The sequence below is a fragment of the Stegodyphus dumicola genome, chromosome X1 (assembly GCF_044657685.1).
Source record: "Stegodyphus dumicola isolate Sdum_Otavi_A_Nest chromosome X1, ASM4465768v1".
In the NCBI taxonomy this organism is placed as follows: domain Eukaryota; kingdom Metazoa; phylum Arthropoda; class Arachnida; order Araneae; family Eresidae; genus Stegodyphus; species Stegodyphus dumicola.
The window spans coordinates 97,254,914-97,276,790 of record NC_140780.1 but is presented as its reverse complement, the minus strand read 5'-3'; the positions used below and the strand labels follow the sequence as shown (position 1 = coordinate 97,276,790).

Genomic DNA, 21,877 nt, shown 5'->3' with positions numbered 1-21,877 from the left:
ATACCTTTTTCCAGAGTATCTCAAAGGTGTTCAACTAGATTTAAGTCAGGGTCCCTTTCTGTTGGTTATTTCAGCAGAGAGAATTCAATGGAAAGCTCTTTGAACAAGGATCTGTGATGGAAGCTGGATGCTCAATATTTACCTGAATAGCAAAAAGGCATGAAAAAAATCGAAGTCATCACCCAGCAGATCTACATACTTAGATGCAGCAATGGCAGTTGGAACAAACATCAAAAGGTCCCAAACACTGTGAGAGAAAACACAACAGACCATCACTCAGCTGTCACGATTTTGTGCAGTTCGAAATCAGCACACTAGATCCATGGTTTCTTCAGGATGGTAACACTTCTTTAGCTTACCATCAGCATGATACAGAGAGAACTGAGATTCATCACTCCATGCTCTCTTATAAATGTTGGTGGTTCAGTCATGATGTTCTGTGGCCCATGGAAGATGTTAAGCTCAGCAGCATACAATAAGTAATAGTACTCTCAAGGGTCTGACTTCTGAAGCTCATATGATGAAGCAAATGCTGCATTGTCCATTTACTGACTATCCAACTGGCGCTTCATTTAGCTGCGTGGTAAACTGAGATAAGGTTTGCTATACAAGGCTGTGTACCATGCAGATAAGTCTATGAAGATAACTGAAGGCTGTTTATTAATGGCAGTTTGATCAATCATTCTTTTTCTGCTATGTGTGTACTCGTCATTTTCTTAATCCTGTGGAACAAGAAAATCCCAATTCTCAAATTATTTTTGAAATTGAATTATAGATGCATTAAGCACTTGTTCTAGACTGATGATGTCCAAATCACAAGTTGGATAACTCAGAAAAAGAGATATCATGTCTTATTCTTTACATTCCAGTCTTGAAAGAAAATTAAACTAAGGTTCACTTAATCCATCTAAGAATAATTGTTACTAAATTTTGAACTGTAAATGAAACTGGTTACACAATTCTGAGGGAAATTAAGCACGGATACAAAAACACAAAACTCAAGCTATACATATCATTCAATGCTAATTTCATACTGAAAAACAGAACAAGGCAAATTTTACACGAACAATGGGATAAATCCGAATTTAAGCCTTGCAGTTAGTTTGTTTACATTTTGTGTAATGAGCAAGTTCATTTACATCAGCAGTTAATAGGGAGAAATTCCTAAAAATAGCCCTTGCAGAGATTATTATGGCACGAAAAAATGAAAGCATGGGGATAAAACAAGGGGATAAGAAAAATTTTCTTTCAATAAATGTAAAATTTCAATTCTAGAACTTTTTATGAGTTGCTAGTCATGTTATTAATCCAGCTGCATGTGCACAAAATGGAATAATAGAATTAGCATAAGGATTCAAATTAGTGAAAACCATACTGCCGCGGCTTCTGTAAACTAGATATTTACTTATACTTTAATCAATTTTTTTCTCTCAAGAGCATAAAAATTACTTTAAAAGTAACTTCAATGTTGTATATGTAAGTTTTTTTTATACTTTGATGAATTTTTACAGGAGTTCTCCCCCCCCCAAGAAACTTCAATACACCTAGCTTTTTTCCATCCAATGGACATTGATTATTTTACATAAAAATCCTTAAAAATATCGTAATTTTGTATTAGAAACATACTGATTAAAGACTTCTTAAAGTATGATTTGGTTATTTAACTAAGTGAAAACAACCCAATTTCAGTCAAACACAAGAAAGCAAATTCTGAAATTTTGTAATTAGCAGTAAAACTCAAGAAGCCAAGACCTATAATTTGCGTTATAGTTAATCCACGCAATCCTCTGTCCCAATATGCATGGTTTATCCCAGGGGTTCTCAACCGGTGGTATGCATACCACTGGTGGTGCGCAAGAGAAAAATAGGTGGTATGCAAGGAAGCAAAGGAATTTTAAGTACAGTCAAAAGTCTTTAATCCGGACTCATCAATTCTGGATTATTGTCTGACAGTTCCGGATTATCGGTCTTTCCGGATTATAGATCATCAATTTAAACCTGGTAAGATAGCATGAAATTATAAATTATAAAATTAAAAATGCAAAAATTATAAAATTAAAAATATGAAACCGTAATTTATGAAATAAAGAGCAATTATGATCTAAAGGGTATGAAAATTTACAAAAAAAAAAAAGGTTAATATTTACTTGCTTACTTTATTAAACATTTCTTTCAACGCGCATGGGTAAAGCATACATTACGAAATCGAATTAGTCGAAATTAGAAAATTGCAAACAGAAAACTATTTGATGTGTATTCATGATATTTATAATGACGAGGAATTTGATTTAAATCATATAAAAAATGGAGCACATCAAGAAGAAATACTACATTAAGTAAGGAATTGTAAGCTGAATAAAATAAAAACATCTGCCCTGAAGATAAGGATAGTGCTGACAGATCAACTTCCAGTTCATTGCAAGCCGCGACATCCCCCCTCCCGCCCGCAGAGCGGCACGAAATTGATAAACAGATTTCAGAATGGTTAGAAAAACAAAGGATATGCTTTTATCCATTTTTTGCAGCAATTCCACTTTTTGTTTGATGGACATCGAAACATGCTTTCGCTTTGTAGATCCTTTGGCAGCTCCATAATCGGAAATTCTTTTTGACTTAATCGAAAGTTCAAGCTTAATTTTATAAAATTGCTCTAACAGTCTACAAAAAATAATAAGCCGGATACAATTTGTAGATTAAGGAACAATGCAATCTGCAACATTAACTGAAATAGATAATTAGATAATTTTAGCTTAGCTTATACCGTCCGTTATACATTTAACATGCATGCGTAAACGCATGCACAGAAAGTTTGTAGCTTTGAAATCCGGATTATAGATCATTCCGGATTATGGACGTCTGGATTAAAGACTTTTGACTTTAGTAAATTCAAAAAGTAAAAACCCCAACATCCTGATCGAGTTCTTTCTCCAACACTCGTAAATTTATACGGTCTGAGCTTTGTTCATGAGTGGTGGTGGTAGTAGTATTTTGTAGTGTTGGTACCAGAGGTTTTCAATTTTTGTTTAGATAGTACGCATTAGTCAAAAGGTTGAGAACTGCTGGTTTATCAGAATTCTAATTTTATGAAGAGGTAAAATATATTTTAAAGGATAATGAACAACAAAATATTTTTACTGAGCAATTATACTATATTTTTAGGCGTTCTGAACACATTTAATTGCCTCTCATGCTGAATACATTGAACCAATATTTAAGAATACATATTTTCTGCATTATTTTAATACACTGTACTCATCATTATGCGGGCTAATGTCAGGGAAACAGGTCCCGGATAATTGAAAAAACACCAATAATCCAAATAACCAATATTCATGCATATTGTATGTGTTTGTGTCTTAAAAAAAATCAGTTATTTTACTTTGTTTTTGAAAATGTTTAAATATTTGTCGAATTTCACTGCATATTTTTTGAAGTGTTATTTCATCGTTATATTTGAATTCTCTTTGGTCGACGAAGTCGAACAGGGCTTCAACAAAAGTCATTGCTATCTTGGGTCTAAATTGCCAGTATTTTCTTTGCTTATATACTTAGTATCATTCTCTGCCTCTTCTGTTTTTGCGACATTTGAAATGATACCCAGATCACTCAAGGACTGAAAACCTGGCTTAGCCAAATTGCCATCGAACCAATCCTCAACGTTTCCACGAATGACATTTTTGAAAAATTTTTTATCTCCAATGTTTTGACATATAACTTCACTTATTGGCTCGACTTCACAATTAGATAAATCACTGATATCTATATTAGGCATAATCTTCCTCCATGTTCAGACTTCAGCATTTTATATTTTACACACTCTTGCGCACAGCATCAAGTGTGCATGCATATCTGCAGCCATGTACAGATAATCTGCACTTGGGTAATTGTAAGTATACTGAAATCCAAAACGACAATTTCACAAGCCACTTAGAGCAAGTAATTTTTCATTTAGCATTGAGACCTTAAGCCTACATATTCACTTCAGCTGTATGTGTCAATTTATAGTGAATCTGAATTTGAATTATGAAATATGATTTTTGTCATTTGCTCTAAGTACCAGTTATTTTTGAAAATAAACCAATATAACTTACCCTAAAAGAATCAGACCTCCTGCCAATAACCAAGTTAATAAGCCAGGCAAAGCAGTTGTTTCAGACATCACATGTGCAGAACAATGAGGACAAGTTACTTGCATTGGGTAAGGACCACACTGAGCTACACTTAATACTGTTACAGATTGTACGCCTGCTGCAAAAATATTCAAAACATAAAACTTTACACACAGACAGATCGAGAAAAATATATGCCAAATTTTAGGAATCTTCATTATTTTGAATAAATAAATGTAATTGAAATATTAAGTCATAAAATAGCTATAACATACATCATTTTTACATCTGATACAAGAGTATAAGAAAGCTGTGGACAAAGCCTCTTGGCTGTAATCTTCTAGGACTACTATTTCTGGGATTTCAAGTTCCTGAATATCTTTCCTTTCACGAAAATACTGATTCATAAAAGAAGTAACCGATACTGGAGTTTGATCCAATCACTTGAATTAATATGGTTCAAATTTCAGTAATCTTTATGTACAATAAAATCAATTTCAAATTTCTAGTCAGCTTTATCAGATCCCTGGAAAATTATTTATATTTTGCATACAAAATATCTACCTGATGAATCATTACATCTACTTTAACTAAAAGATTATACATTATATTACAGAGCTCTTATTAAATAATAAAAATTAGCATTTTAATAAAACATGCTGTGAAAAGTTGCTTTAGAATAGACTATCTCAGTTTAAAATTACAGTATGTGACTGATCCTCTGTGAAAGGAATACTTTGTCAGGCCATATAGTTAAAACAACTATCTGAACAAACGACACAGTTAAGACCGAATTTTTGAAATGAAGTCAATTCAGAGCTTCGGTAGTTCAACAAATAAAAGCAACTCAACTTCACACAGCAACAGTTACTGGGTCAAAATCTCCGGTCTTTACACATGAGCTTGTACTTGTATGCCTAGCAACATACTACTAAAATTGTATTGGTCAAAAGCAACATATATACAGTTAAATTAACTACCCCTATAATGATACTACAGACTTTGGTCCCGAAGGGCAGAAAATGTAAATTTTTAAAAGAGAGATTGAATTACTAGCAGTGACTAAGTAATACTAAAAAAATAATATTAAAAGAAATTTGTACCCTACCTTTCCATGATGTGTAAATTATTAACTTTGCAATCAAATTTATTCTTATTATGTTAATAACAGAGAAAAATGTAAATACCTAGTGATTCAAAGTTCACTTCTGAAGGAATATTCAGTAAACAACTGAATATTTCTTTAGTGATATCCTATTCTTGATTCTAACATACAGAATTCTGAGTGATTGTCACCTAACATACATAATTACAGAATGGTTGAAAAACAAATTGCAGGTTATTTTCTTAACTTTACCAGCAAGTGGAAGGCTATGAAAATTTTAACATAGGTCTCATACTTTATCTTATAAAAATAATATATTAAATTCTAATTAAATTTTACAAAAAATGGAAAATACAAATAAACGTGAGTTAACAAAAAATTTTAAAACAAAAAAATTGTCACAGATTACATAAAACAAGTACATTTAATTATGTAGCAAAATTTATGCCAGAAACTGCCATATTATTTTCTTCTTTCACATCAGTTCATCGTCTAGGACAGGGGTCAGCAAACTATGGCCAGCCAATTGAATTAATGCAGCCTGTGGCTCAATACTGCTTTTTACTAATGTTTTTGTATAAGAAAAAAAATTAAGTTGATGAAATTACGCACTCTAACACAACTGCCAATTGTTGAGTTGGGACTAATGATTGCACATAGCATTACTAGTGTCGCAAATTCACATTTCATTGTCTGCTCTTACTGTAGAACAACCATTGCCAGTTCTGCCAGTTTTGCTTTAGTTGTACACATGGCTGTTGGCCCTTTTCATTGACATTCTGTGACATTTTTTCCTTTTCATTTGTGACCCAGCTATGTCATGTCACTTTCAAGACCAGATCAAAAGAGAAAAGTGGACTTCAAATCTAATGCTTGTAAAGCAGAATGGAATGTATCTTCAAATCTAATGCTTGTAAAGCAGAATGGAGTGTATCAATTATTTCGTCATATAATTAAATGCTTATCGTGCAATGCCAGAATATCTGCTGGAAAGGAGTACAACATATGCCCTCATTTTCAAGCTAAGCACAAAACACAATATTCAAAACTATGATCACTCAAATTGGAAACTTTAAGACAGTGTTTCATCACAGCACAATTTATTCATAAAATAAAAAAAAATATTGATATAATAAAGCTAACTAATGTCAGCTAACAAATAGCTCATTTATCAGCAATGAAAGGAATATCATTTACTAATGGTGAATTAATTAAATCAAGTTTGCTTGTGGCTGCCTAAGAAATGTACTCACAATAAATGGATTCATTCCTGTCAGTATTTGGGGGGGGGTGAGAACTGTTAGAAGAGATCAGTATATCAGGTGCCACATCAAAGTCAATTATAAGTAAGGCAAAGAAATTTCAAGTGGTTTTTGTAGGCTATTGATTGTTGACAGACATTCCAGTACTGTCCAACTATTGCTGTTTATTCAAGAGGTTAATAATGAGAATGAGATGAGTGAAAAATTAACTTCTATGAATAGTCCACATGGAACAAGTACAGGCACAGATATCTTCAAGGAAACATTAACACAGTACAATTTCCAATAGAATATGTTAAAATGTGTTACAACTGATGGTGATCAAAATACTTGTAAAGAGTCAGTTGGACATATTTTTAAGGCTCGTGAGGATATTTAAAACCTTTGGCAATTCATCATATTTTCCACCAGGAGGCTCTTTGTGGAATAAACCTCAATCTGTCACGTAATACTGAATCAGCTGTGTCAGCGATTAGCTGTGTTAACTCTCATGGATTTAGCCATCATCAGTTTCATGATTTTTTAATTAGAGATCAAAGTCGAATATCTTGATTTGCCAGTATTTGATGGCTCAGCACCGAGAAAGTTTTAATGAGACTTCTTGAACCAGAGAAGTAATATAAATTTTCTAAACGAGAAAAATTGCCTACAACCACTACAACGAATGTATATACAAATTAGATTTTGCTACAGACATCATGAGATATCTTAATGAATTTAACTTAATTGCAGGGTAAAACAGTGCTCAAATGTGAAATGGATGTCATAAACTAGTTTTACCAAAAATCATTAGTTCTTTTATATAAAAAGATGCTGGATTTCAAGCTTTAAATAACGTCAAGGCCCTCCTTAGAATCAAAAATAAATATAGAACAATAAGAATACAATTCTTTTACACATACTTAACTCCCTGAGTGGTCATGACCAGCCATGAGTGCTTTTTGTCACTAGGTACAGATTAGCTCATAAAAATATTTTACTTTCTTTCTTTAAATTTAAATATCATCTTAATGAATGGAAGTTTATGAAAATACAGACTAAAATAAGTAATTATAAAAATTTAGCTAATAAATGCTATTTAAATACATCTCTTCATGAGCAGATCCAAAAACCCATGCCACTCAGATGAGGGCTAAAACATGTTAAAAAACTAAGACTATTAATGTATGCCCTGGAATTACATACCTAAGTAAATTCTAAACCAGCAAAACTACTGAGAAAATTACAAGCAAAATGATTTTGAAATAGTACTTTAATGATTAAGATTTCTATTAAAATATTAAATTTTGCCAATTTCATTCTAAAGCACAAAAATTTAATGTCATAGGATGAGTGCAAAAACAGGATTTTCAATAAGCGAATATACAATAGGATTTCATGGAAACATTTTCTCCTTCAATTCTGTTTCATAAATTGCATCATTTATGTTATGCATGAAAGTGCAAAATGACTTCATTTCATTTAACTTGCACTGTTATATCTGTGAACACCGTTGAAATATTTCTTGAGCTTCCTGAATACATATTAACAAAGCACTAATCAATTTTCATAAATACAGTGTTGACAGAAGTAAATTTATTCTTCACAGATTAATATAAAATTCACTTAAGGGACATCAAGAAAATTCATTTCTCTGATCTACTGCATACTTACCAGCTAATGACAACACAATATTGCATTATGGTCTTTGACAAGAATAAAAGCAATGTCTGTATAATGGGAAAAAGCAGTATTAAATTAACATACCACAATGTAACTTAATAACAGCTAAAATAAAATACTGGTGTAATTTCAAAGCTGAAGTGCTTTTATCATACTGTGTCGCTTTAATTATCTATAGACCAAAATTCTTTTGATGCATACAAAAAATCCAAAACACTTTTCTGGCAGATGAAAATGGTCTCAATTAAGCAATGATGCATGATAGACTGTCACTTGAAGATCAAATTGAAGAGTAATGGTATGGCATAAGAAACAAGCAAATAAAAACTAAAAAAAAACTGTCACTTGAAAGTTACATTTTGACCATACACTGCTAATTTTAGGCAATTTTCAATCAATTTTTGTGATGAGCACTTAAAGGAATTTTCATGTACCACGAGTTAAAAAAAAAATTCACTGCCACCAAGAACATTTTTCACTGTTCCTTCAATACCACACAAACCAAACGCAGTTGTTTTTGTTTATTAATTAGGTGAAAAAAAAACCCTAATGTAATAGAGAAACTGACAGCTTCCTCTTTTTTTCCCAAGGGTATCAATGTAAGTTACTTTTCATTCTAAAAGTTATTATCATTTTTTCTCAGTATAAATAGCTCAGTCCTGCTGATGTAATAATATATCTACAGTTGCTAAAGCCACTGTGTTATGGAATAATTTCACAACAAATTATAATATGCATTTGCTATTTATAGCATCGCAACCAAAGAAATTAGGTCAGAATTCTGAGTTGTTAATTTAGAAATACAAATATATATTTTGATAGCTTCTGCTTATATGAGGAAAAATTAATAAAGAATACAGTTAAAATTTGTGGAATTATCTAAAAGTAAAGGATATGAGACATGAGGTTATACTTTCCTTACAATATCAGTATCGGCAAATTGATTTACAAATATCAGACAACTCCTGCAGGAAATAAAAACTGCATTCAAAGGAAAATTCTAAAAAATTTGAAATGTTTGAAGAATATTCCTTGTTTTATTGATTCCTTACAGGCATGGCAAACCCTCACTACACTCTCTCAATAAATCAGGTACGAAGTAGAAAAATATGGTATAACTACATAGATTACCCTACATTCACGCAATATAATTGCTGATGCAACTAGATATATCCTGAAAACATATAACTTAATCATACATATCCTGAAATAAATAATGCTTCAAGAATTAAACTGAATGATGAGTCAGACAGTTAATGTATTTTATAGTATTTTAAATATTGGAGCTATAAGTATTTGCATGATTTGTAAATCCATGTCTGTTTCGTGTATTTCAATAAAAAGGTATATAGAACAATTATTAAAAGATACATGTTCAAAATTACACAATAAAAATCGGATAAATACAGGAAATTATACATGAATCCACATTCTCCAATATTATGTGGTAAAAAATTCCCTTTTCAGTGAAAATTATTCAGCCTAAAAATCAGATGCTATTATCATCTGATTCTAATGACACATATGCATTTCAAACTTCCATTCGTTCCAAACGAAAGAGTTTTTCTAAAATTAATTTAACAGTGATCAATGATGATTATTACAGACACAATGGGAATAAAAAAGCAATCTTTTCCCCAGTTCAAACTTTAAATGTCAAATCAAAAGCGAAGGAGTACATTGCAGTTATGAGAATTTATGTACAGAAAAATTAAGCTAGCAAAGAGAAGTTTCATAATAAAAAATGAACATAGTTAAAATGTTCAAAAAACTTACTCTGCTACATACCAAGGCACTTAGAAATTATTTGTAGAATCCTAGATTCACTACAGTTAAAAGCTAAACATTCACCATGAAAAAAAAAATTAGTAATAATGTATATAAAATGTTTTCATATTTAATTAATAATACATGTAACAAATTAAAGCATCTTCTCATCGTAATTCCTCTACTAAAGCCGAAAAATAGGCTTTTACCTTCTTCATTTTCTTCATTCATTTTCATATTTACCGGTTGTTCCTAATTATGAATAACTAATTTTGTTATTTCACGAATCGATTAACTGGGAGCTTGGGAAACATCAGTATGAAACTTTTGATAGCTGTAAAATAGTGCTCCATTATACAGTACAAAGTCCATAATCCGGACTCGTCGGGACTTCGGTGATTCCAGATTAGGGGTTTTTCCAGATTATAGATCATAAATTTAAATCTGGTAAGATGGCATGCAGAAATTATACAATTAAAAATATTAAATAAAGAAGAATTATGATCTAAAGGGTATCAAAATTTACAAAAAAAAAAAAAAAGCTTAATATTTATTTGTTTATTAAACATTTCTTTCAATGCAAGTTGTTTAAGATGTTTCCACAAAAAGTTCCTTTTTCTTGTGTCATATATAATGGACCTTCCAATGCCATACTTCTCGCATAATTTTGAGACGAATAGGCCTTTTTTGCAACAATTCCACTTTTTGTTTAATGGACATCGAAACATGCTTTCGCTTTGTAGATCCTTTGCCAGCTCCAAAATTGGAAAATCTTTTTGACATAATCGAAAGTTCAAGCTTAATTTTTATAACAGTCTGCAAAAAATAATAAGCCTGATCCAATTAGAAGAGCGCAATCTGCAATTAGAACAGCGCAATCTGCAACATTACCTGAAATGCCTTAGATAATTTTAGCCTAGCTTATACCATCCGTTATACAGTAAATGTGCATGCGTATAAAGTTTGTAGCTTTGAGGTCCGGATTATAGATCATTCTGGATTATGGACGTCTGGATTATGGACTTTGTACTGTATAGTATCATTATTAATACTTATTATTAACATTTTTTACCTGTCTATCCATCTGTGATATTTTTATTTTGAAATATTTTAGAGAAGCTGATTCATATACCATACAAAGTCCGAGATCTGGACGTCCAATATCCGGAATGAACTAAAATCCTGACCTTAAAGCAACCAACAATCTTTTTTTTTTTTTTTGTATGCTTTACGCATGCACGTTTGATTCCCACCCACCCCCTATAATACAGCATGCGGAAAATCCCAATTCTTAATTTTACTTCAGCACTAAATAAAATACCTCGTTACTGAAGAAACAATCATTTTAACATAAATTTGTGTGATCATAATTTGATTCCATAGCTGTGTGTCTACTTTGCATGCATCTCAACCCGAAACATTCTACATCTCTGACGCCAACCTGGCGAATCATTATTTATTATATTTTGCTTTCATCACTGCATGTTTATTAGCACATGACAACTTGAGTAACAACTCATGCAGTGATGCAAAAACATTTTTTTTTTTGTATTAGTATAACAAAGAGTATGGTAACCTTTATGTTGAAATTACGCTTGCCAATAATTAGATTTAAGTAAAATGGGCTAAAAAATTTTGATGAGGAAAATTTTAACAAAAATTTCGATTAGATTTAAAATAGATTTTGTTAGTGATACTTATATGATTATAATTAGTGTTATTTGAATTAAGAATAATTGATTTGTTATAAAGCCTTAAGTATAATAAATAACTGAATTAATACAATTCAGGTTTAACCAACTCAGTGCGCGACAGAAGCAAAACAAAATTTGGCAGAACATGTCTTTCCTCATTAATCTCATGAAAGCTGATACTGAAACTGAACTATTTGCAGAGGAATTTATTGAACTCACTAATTGTAAAAAGTTATCTCCAGAACAAATTTACAATGCTAGTGGAACTGGTTTTTTCTGGCAATATGTATGCAGAATACCATGGCAACCTCTACAGAAGTCTCCAACTGGTGTCAAAGATTCATAGGAAGACTAACAATTTTAACATGCACAAATGCTGCAAGAACACACAAGTGTAAACTTTTTGTAACTGCAAAGAATACATGACCTCGAGCATTTAAAGGGGTAAAGATTTTCCCGTTACATATCGTGCAAGTAAAAGAGCATGGATGAGAGAAGTGTTAATGAACGAGTGGTTTGAAAATCTTTTCATACCAAAAGCTCGGCAACATTTGAATTCGGTTGGTTTACCTGATGACGCAAACATCGACCTGATTGTAGTAAAGTGTATGGCTCATACACTTAAGGTTTTAGTGAAAGATAATGTATCCATCTTATCCTTTCCTCCACATTGTACCTCCATCATTCAGCCTATGAACATCAGAATAGTGTGCACGCTGAAATGCAAATATAAAGCAGAATTTTTTTAATTTATGTTATATTTCTTGAATAATGGTAAGAATATTCAAGAATTTAAAAAATATTTTAGCATACAATCTGCTGTGTGGAGCATTGCAAGATCGTTGGAGGATGCGCCTCCAAATACTTTAAAAAATGCTTAGCATTATTTATGGCCAGCTACCATACCATATATCATGGTGAGGATGACGAAAATGATAGTCACAAATTTGAAGGTTTTAGGATATCACAGATCATAGAAATTTTCCAATTACTAGATTTTGTAAAGAAATGTGGAGAAGTGGTAATAAATGAAGATGATATAATAGAAGTTTTTCATTGTGACGGCAGTACCCCAATTATCAATCAATTAACAAATGGCACAATCTATAGTATGGCTCTAGTTCCGAAAATACCGCTATCAATAATGAAGAAAAAGGCAGAGAGGTTATTGAAAATGAAAAAATTTTGATTCACACTTTAGTCAGAATTCTCGACTTCACTTGAACAATGGAACTTTGTAACTGAACAAGAAATTATGTCTGTCTATAGAAGAAAAAAAGAAAGTATTAACACAAAAAATGAAGCAACTTGAACAACTTACATTGAAAGAAATGTATGGTCTATTATCTGGAAAAATCCCAAATCCAGGATTGCCAATAAGAACCTGCTTCTCTAAAGCAGTTGCATATTAATATATATTAGCTAGGTTAAGTTATGTTATCCAAATATGGCAAAGCCACTAGGGTTAAATGCCTTAGAGAAAGGATGCATTTTCATGGCAATTCTTTAATGATCAGTTTACATTACCAAAGATTACTTATCATAACATTTTCACAGAGATGACTGCTCACTGTTTTCTAAGAGACTGAGATGATCATCGCATGAAGAAAGAATCTGCATCTGCATTTTTAGTCTTCACAAATCATAAAATGTAGATGTGAATAATTTTCAGACCATTGATAGCAAAGGGCTAGATATATTTCTTGCACTGATTTTATTACAGACAACAGTATTAAATAATATTTATTTCAAAACATATTTACAGAAGTCCTACTTAATGAAAAACAATACCAGGCTTTGCTGACCTAGAGTTGAGTGCTTGTATCAGTAATAAGAGCATATGTTCTGGCTGGTGAAAAATATTCTATAAAAATAATTTATTTTAAACATACTGCCTTTATTCTAGTGAGAAAGCAATGCCAAACTGAAATATAATGAATATCTCATTTAGTTAATTACTGATAAAATGTTGAATGCATTCCTTGGCTTACAGGATGGTTCAAAAATCATTTGTGCATTAAGTATTTGAAGAATTACTATATATTTACATTTTTCCTATTGATTTTTAGGATAAGAAACATGAGTGAAAATTTCAAAAACAGTAGTATTACTGGGTAAAAACTATTACATGTTACTGCAAAAATGAAACTGATGGCAATTGATTACAGCAGAATATGAGAGAGCTACCTGTCTTGGAAAAGATGCCTTTCATTAAGGGTTCCCATCCTGACACCAGTTGACATAATATTTCCCTTTTAGGGTTGGTATTAGTTTCTAGAGAACTGTAGCGAGATTAAGTATATGCTGGGACTGACTTCACAGATGAAGATGAACCATGGGCTAATGGTAAAGAAAATTCCAGTTATAGACATCTATGTGCATTAGAGGGTGAATTTTTTAGTTAAAACTATGAAATGCACTTACGAGCCTTTTTGTTGAGGTGGCTATAATATTTTCATGAAAATGGATTATTTTACAAACATGAAATCATGCAATGTTTTCATTCAGAAACATATCTAATTTCTTGCATGATCTGTCTACTTGACGTTTTGGAGTTCTTAACATATACATGTGTAGACACATTAAGTTTCATAATATATTACTGTCACCAGAATTCTAGCTTTACACACTGTATTTTTTTAACCAGCTGGTAGAACAATGCCTTTCTTCACATAATTTTGAAAAATGAAGAAGAGAAAATTGATTCAGCTCTTCAAAACCATTTCAGATTTATAATGAAATTAATATTTTGAGACTTCTACACAAAATGTGCAACTACATTACAATTATTTTTAATGTCCTCACTCATTTTAGAATGATGTTCCATATTGAAAGTATATATTTATGTAATAATCATACTTCTTAGCAGCCTGAATATTAACATATTTCAAATTTAGGATGTATAGTAACAAATGAATGCAATTTAAAGAACTTTTTCTTTCTGAATATATGCCAAATTTTATATTTAGTCATTTTTAGCACATAATTTATTTTAATTCAAATGTTTTAATGTTGAAAGGAATATAGTGACTACAATGCCAAATAAAATACTGAGGCAAAAAATGTTGGGAGATTTTCTGAAGCTAATTTTATTGATCCAACACATTCAAAAGTGTTAATTCTTTACAAGTCAGTTTCTAGTTTAAGAAATATGAAGTTTAAGAGAATTTCAGTAGGGTTCTAATATTTTTCTACAGTTCCAAGAAAACAAACATTATGTAAATTTATCTGTGAAATTTAAGAACAAAATGCCAAATTTTTGCTGGATGAAAACTAATAATATAACATTCATAAAATAAAAGAAAACCACTACATCTTTTGATTGTCCATCTCTGTTAAACATTACCCAAACTCATCTGTAAATTTCAGAGTTTGCACAGTCTACTATGTAAATACTAAAAGTCTGGCTCTGAGTTCAAACTTTAAAATGCTGCCATTCAGTACCTAGAAAGGGGAGCATAACAACTCTAGAACACCAATTTTGCTTGAAATCTATATGCATATAAAACACACAAAAAGAAGATTTTTGCAAAAGCCAAAATTTACACTTCTCCAAGAAAGAGAGGAAAAACTCAAAATTTAAGAAAATTCAGAAATTGAAAGATTAAAATTTTTTTTTGATTCATGCAAGTGGAATCAATGATTTTGAAGATGAAGCTCAGGCTTATGATGAATATTTTTCTTTTTCAAAAGTATACACAAATAGTCTTATTTTGAAAACATAAATCCATATTTATTTGAACATTTCTGGATCCTGTCAAGAGCAATCTGCAATTCTCTCTTCACATATATGTGCACCCTGACAAATTATTTGAAGATCATTGATATACAGTGACCCTGAGGTGGTTGAAGTAGTTCTATAACAACACAATTTATTCCTGAGCTGAAAAGAGTTAGTATACAGTCTTGAGCACATCTTGTCAAAAATATTTAATAACATACAGTCAGTCCTTACTTCAAATACCCTTACCTTAAAAAAGCTCTGTATGAATATTGGTAGATTGCTGTGCATGCCACTGAAAATCATACAAAACACTGTATCTCCCTGTCTTACCACAAATTCTTATATAGATTGTTTTGTGAACAATTTTTTTCAAAAGAGAAAAGTTAAACGGCTTCTTTTGTCAAAGGTTTTTCTTATGGAAGTTTTCATAAGGAGCGTATTATCAACAGTTGTCCTAACTTCGTGAAAACCAATCTGATATGGTAAGATTGTGTTTCCTTTTCCAAAAGAAATCGACTAAACAACAATTTACACTTTTTCCAAAGAGCTAGCTTAGGCAATTCATAAGGGCTTCGGCCAATAGTTAGAGAAGTTCTTTGTTTATTTTCCTAGTATAACAATGAGAAAGACCATAGCTTTCTCCCACACAGTGGGAAAGAATGAGAAAGAGAATCATTGACTGATAGGAGAGGTCCTTCAGCATTTCCTGACACCATCTGAACGTGGACATGTATCTGCAACAAAGCTCTCTTTTTTTCAGGCATAATAAAACCGCCATCATGAGGCTCTGACTTGGAAGAACTGAATCTTATGAAAATTTTTTCAGTGCACTGCTTGACAGAAAGAACTGGAAGTGGGTAGTTATTGACACTGGAAATGGCAATTTCAAAGATGTTAAATCTTTGTCTCTATAAATCAAACAAAGAGCATGTATGAAATATGATACTTTTTAAGAATAAAGGCAAAATATGGATTAAAAATATATCAGAAGAAACATTCTATTACTCCTTCATAAGTAAACTGCACACCCTCAAAACACACGGAAAATGTAAAACTTGTAAGTACTGAATTTCTTTCCCAAAACAGCTCCTCAGATTTACAATCAAGGCATACTACAAAGCTTCAAAAGTATACAGAAGAGAAATTATGAATAAATCTCCAATCAGAAAAAACACTAAAAAACTTTATATGATACACAGTTTTCTGCTTGATGAAAACTGCTTGGAATAACTTTTCTGCATTTATCATTCACAATAATTTAATCAAGAAATTGTAGAATTTATAAAATTAAAATTTGTCAAAGAAATTCTTCACATTAATGAAATATTGCAATTTGTCTCTTCTCTTCCTGATACACATAAAGAAAATGATATCTTTCAGAAAACGACAAAAAGTAAATATTCCAGAAAATTTCACAGCTAAGGGTTATGCTACAACTGATAAAAACATTCATCATACAAAGGATTTATCCAACAATTACTTAGTATTAAATTTGCTACCTTTTCAATACACTGAGGCAAGCAAAATGAAGATACATGGGAAGAACAAAATACAGCAATAAAAGACTCAGCAAATGCTTTTGGAGTGTCACATAATGCATCACTTCTAATGAAAGAATACAAATACAAACAAATATTTGACATCAATTAATACTTTTGAAATATGGTATAAATCCATTCTCAAAATGTGATCACAACTGAACAGTCGCTGATTTTTGCTTATGTGATTTATATATAATTGTTTTAGCCAATTTTGCAATGCATGCAACTAAGCAGAAATTTACAAGTATGAATTTTTAACTAACAAAATTTAGATTTTTCTTAATTTATGCAAAACGCATTTAAGTACATAAATTACAATAGTAATCAAACATCTCATTTATTTTAAATCTTTAACGAACTAATACAAAAAAATTATTTTTACACACTTTTGATCATCCAACACAACACAATCATTTATTATAGGCCTTTTCAGTTATTTCCTAAAATGTTATTGTAGCAATGGTTCATGATGTTTTAAATACTGTGTTTAGAATACCGAAGTTCAAATACAGGAAAGCCTACTTAATATTACGAAAGCTAAGACGAGATCAAGACTTAAAAGTGAAACATGTGGGTTCACTAGCTAACTGTATCATTTCATGGATTTCATGGATTTTACAAGCTACATCACTTAACCCTTTGAGCAGCACAGGTTTTTGGATCCATCGTGAAGATCCATGTTTAAACAATCTTTATTAGCTAAATTTGTATATTTTAGTCTCTATTTTCAAAAACCTACATTAAGATAACATTTATATTATATAAGAAAGCAAGAAAACAAAATAAACTAATATATACCAATAAACTAATATATACCAATTTATACTTAAATTATAAACTAATATATACCAAGTGACAAAAAATCTCATGATCGGATAAAGCCGGTCATGATGCTCAAAGGGTTAACAGACACAGATGCAGTGAAGACAGTTTAACCTCTAAGTAGTGAGGCCTATTGGATCTATTCATGAAGAGCTATATTTACACAACATTTATTACCTTGAATATCCACGATTATTTACTTTACATTTTATATTATTTTCACATATTTTTATTAAACTTCTATCTACTACGATGATATCTAAACCATGTAAGAACATCAGATATTATTTATGATCTCAACAAGGCATTATATCAGAAGATATCATGAAATGGATAAAATCTATTAAGCTGCTCAGATAGTTAATTACACAACACCAAGAAAACCATCTCCCAGCAGCTATATTCTTGCAAGGAACAGAAGACTTCTTTAAATTAAGCATTTAGTTGTAATAGCCAAAGGACAATTTCATTTTATAAGAAAAAGGCTATGAAGGCTTTTTCAGAGCAAAAAAATCTGTCTCCCCTTTTTAAAAATAAGTCATACACCATTTTTACAAGACTTTACGAGTCTTGTATAGCTTGCATACTATTTTTAACTGAACTTCTTCATGCTTTGGTGCAAGAAATGATTTACCCTTTACAAACATATAATAAAGAATAAAAATTAAAAAAAAAATTTTTTTTATGCATGTCTGACAAATTTAACTACCCAAAACTGTTCTCAAAAAGCAGGATTTAGAAACTTCAATATGAATGAAAACAATTCTGACAAGAACAATAATCTAAATGATAATCTAAAGCTGTCAGAATAAAATAAAAAAAAAAAAAACAGATGGAAGCTGCTATGAAAGCTGGCTTTAGAAAATGCCTACATAAAAGACAATTTGATAAACACTGATAATACAACATTTGAAACATTGGGACTTTTAGCAAAAGATGCATTTCTGCAAATTATCTATAAGAACAACGTAAATTACATCAGGAGTGCAAGTAAAAAATTGCCTAAAATAGCAATATTCATAGCTTTTGTAACATAGAATGAACAATATAGATGCATTAAGAACTCTAATAAAACTTTATGTGACAGAATTAAAAAAAATGAAAAATTATAAAGGTCCTTTAATGTGTTATGTCATAATATACCAGAAGGAATAATGAACATATCAAGCAAGCATAAAAATAAGTGATACTTTCAATAGTCATACACTGACCAGAACTATATACAATGGAGTTTACTACTGTAAAAACTGAGAAAAATTATTTTCATGAGAATTACATTTTAAGAATTTTGCTTCAATTATGGATATTGTGTGCAATAATTAATATGAACAATTTCAAACTCATTTCCTTTTTTGTATTAACCGAATTCAGCTACACTTAATAAATAAAACCAAAGCAGTAAACCCTCAGAAGTTATGAAACTTTTATATAAAGAATGTAATGCAAATATTTAGATAAAGTAAACGATTTGGAAAGAGCAACCTACATATTTCGCATATATTGGATTAGTTCACAAAATAAACTCTAGATCTTTGCTAAAACTGATACCATCATTATCATACTCATTATATATAATCATTACATATCATCATCATCAACAATAATTTCTGATTTGCTAAAACTGATACCATCATTATACTTGAAAATTAATTTGAAAGATGTCTAATTCTACAAAGTAATTTCCTCAGCTTCAAATAAACTGAGAAATTCATAACATATTTAATACCATCAAATTTCCTTTTTTTTACATAAATATTTATAGTACTTACAAGGTGTTCCTGGAGGTGCATTAACAACAACAGTTTGAGATGTAGGAGGATAATACCCTGTTAAGAAATTGAAACAACAAAATTAATTGATTTGTTGAAAATTAATTATTATTCATTATATCCCTGAAACAGAAATATGTTCAATACCAATAAAAACACTTCTTTCTTTTTATTCAAATTCAATTAAAACATTCAAATAACATTTGCATTACACAATAAAACAAATGGAAATTCAACTGCCAAACAAAAAACAAAAAGGTCTACAAAGTACACTTGTTGAAATTTAAAGCATAGTCTGAAAGCATACATTTCCTACTTTAAAAAGGTTTCAAACTATGTCCAGTGGTGAAATAATTTAGTATATAGACTTCTGCACATAGGTTAACACATTAAATATGCAAGTTAAGCAACTAACAATGTGTCAAACAAAAGAGACATGATGCATTTTAGGTCATGCAGCATTCAGCCAACAATAAGGCCAACCACTGCCCTCCATAGGAAAAAAAAAAAAAAAAAAAAAAAATCTGGCCATGCAGCACTGTCATATAACCTTCCTTCGGAACAGAGGAGCTATTTAATAAAAGACAACTTTAACTATTCTATTACTCTCAACTATCAGGACAACTGCATTTCAGAATTCAATGCATGAGAGACTGCAAAAATATATAAAATTATATAAATGTCATTTATCTTCTTTTAGTTTAAAAATATCTACAGTAAAAGTCTGGAAAATCTGGAATCAGATTCAAATAATATTGCTACAAAAATATTATACCTATGATTTGTAGGTGCTTTTTTTAAAAAAAATTACGTGAACTCATTCAAGTTTTTACATGTTTCAATTAAAACCATTTCTGTCTTCAAAACCACCACTTTTTGATGGCTCTAATGCAATACTAGGTGTAATAACTGAATTGAGCAGCACTTATTACTTATTCTAAAATCTCGATTTGTCAGAACTTTGGCGATTCCTGATTTTAGACCATCGGTTTAAATCTAGTAAGATGACATGGAGACATGGCAACACTGGGGCTTTACTTATTGTTTACATCATACAGGAAAATGCTAGGGTATGCTCCACAGCCGGTGCAAGTGCACTGGGTGTCAGAATTTAAGGCCAACAAAAATTTTAGAGTTTAGAAGAATACCAACCAACAAAAATTAGGCATGGCAAAATTTTTAGAGTTTATAAGAGGCACTGGTTACTAGTAATCAGGGACAACAAAATTTTATGATGCCTATTTTTATGACATTAGATTTCCAATGCATCGATCAATGAGAAAGCTGCGAACGTCTAAGAAGAATCAAAGGGACTATCAGGTTCAATGTTCCGTCTAACCTTCTTCGGGAACATGCAAGGACCTGACTCGAAACAGAGAGCTTACTAAAGCTATGTTCAAAACTGTGGGAAGTGGACAGGATACACAAGAAGGGTATACAAAACCCTTTATTTTTCTCTATTTACAATAACTTCCGTACTTCGGAATACAAAGACACACTACTCGTGGTCTGAACGTAAGAATATAAAAATAAAACTAAACTCTAATTTAACTTTAAAATAATAAACGTGGAAGATTGGCCTTAGATTAACAGGAAGCCGTATGTAGTACAGAGAACTGTGAACACTACAATACGTTTAAAATTTATCAAGAGGATTAAAACCTCTGGCCTGGAAGGCAACCAGCAACTGCGTAAAACTTCTAAGGTAAGCGGCCTGCTTTGACTCACTGCTTCCTCTCTCTCGCTTGGCAAAAAGCCACAACTTAAATACTTGGCGTTCGCCATACAAACTTTGCATAAATACTTTAATGCTTATAATTCTGGCCAGAAGTAGAAAATAAGAAGTGATAGTAAAGATTTAAAATAAAATAAACGTTAGTAAAACTTAAGATCCTTACAGGACTTTCTGATGAGGGCATTTCAAATATGGCACAATACAAATATGCTTTTCATAGTCAAATCCAAGTTTCCTCAATAGACAAGTGATGGTACCCATTATGGAAGACAGACTGTGAGTTGTAGACTTTATCCAGAATAGCAAATCTCAGCAATAAGTATAATGAAACAGTTTGTGTAAACAGTATGTGATGAAACAGTTTCCCCCACCACCACCAGAGATAATCTAGTAGAAATAAAGGTTTTTATGGGCATGACAGCTTATAAATTAATATTACTGAAGAAAATACTGCCCCACTCTTATTCAATTGTGAAATGTCGTTTCATTTTACAGACTAATATAGTGACTCAAAACACGTATGTGAATTTGTCAAGACCTCAATCACAGAACAACAATAAATTAGCTTAGTTAGCAAACAGGTTTAAATTGAATGCTTGTGAAAAGCATTAGAAAAGAAAGTAAAAGGGTTTAAAATAAAGCTTAACAATTTCAAAAACTTCAGCAGTAATCATTCCCACAGGAGTT

General features: G+C 31.1%; 1 protein-coding gene across 1 annotated transcript in view; it reads right to left on the bottom strand.

The window, feature by feature from the left end:
* LOC118204753 (lipopolysaccharide-induced tumor necrosis factor-alpha factor homolog) overlaps nucleotides 1-21,877 on the bottom strand; it is a 78,084-nt gene that overhangs the window by 13,363 nt on the left and 42,844 nt on the right. Inside the window, exons 4-5 of the mRNA XM_035377047.2 lie at nucleotides 19,456-19,512; nucleotides 4,092-4,248 (exon numbers count right to left, since the gene is read on the bottom strand). Coding sequence (XP_035232938.1) covers nucleotides 4,092-4,248; nucleotides 19,456-19,512 — 214 coding nt within the window. The remainder of the gene's footprint in view (nucleotides 1-4,091; nucleotides 4,249-19,455; nucleotides 19,513-21,877) is intronic.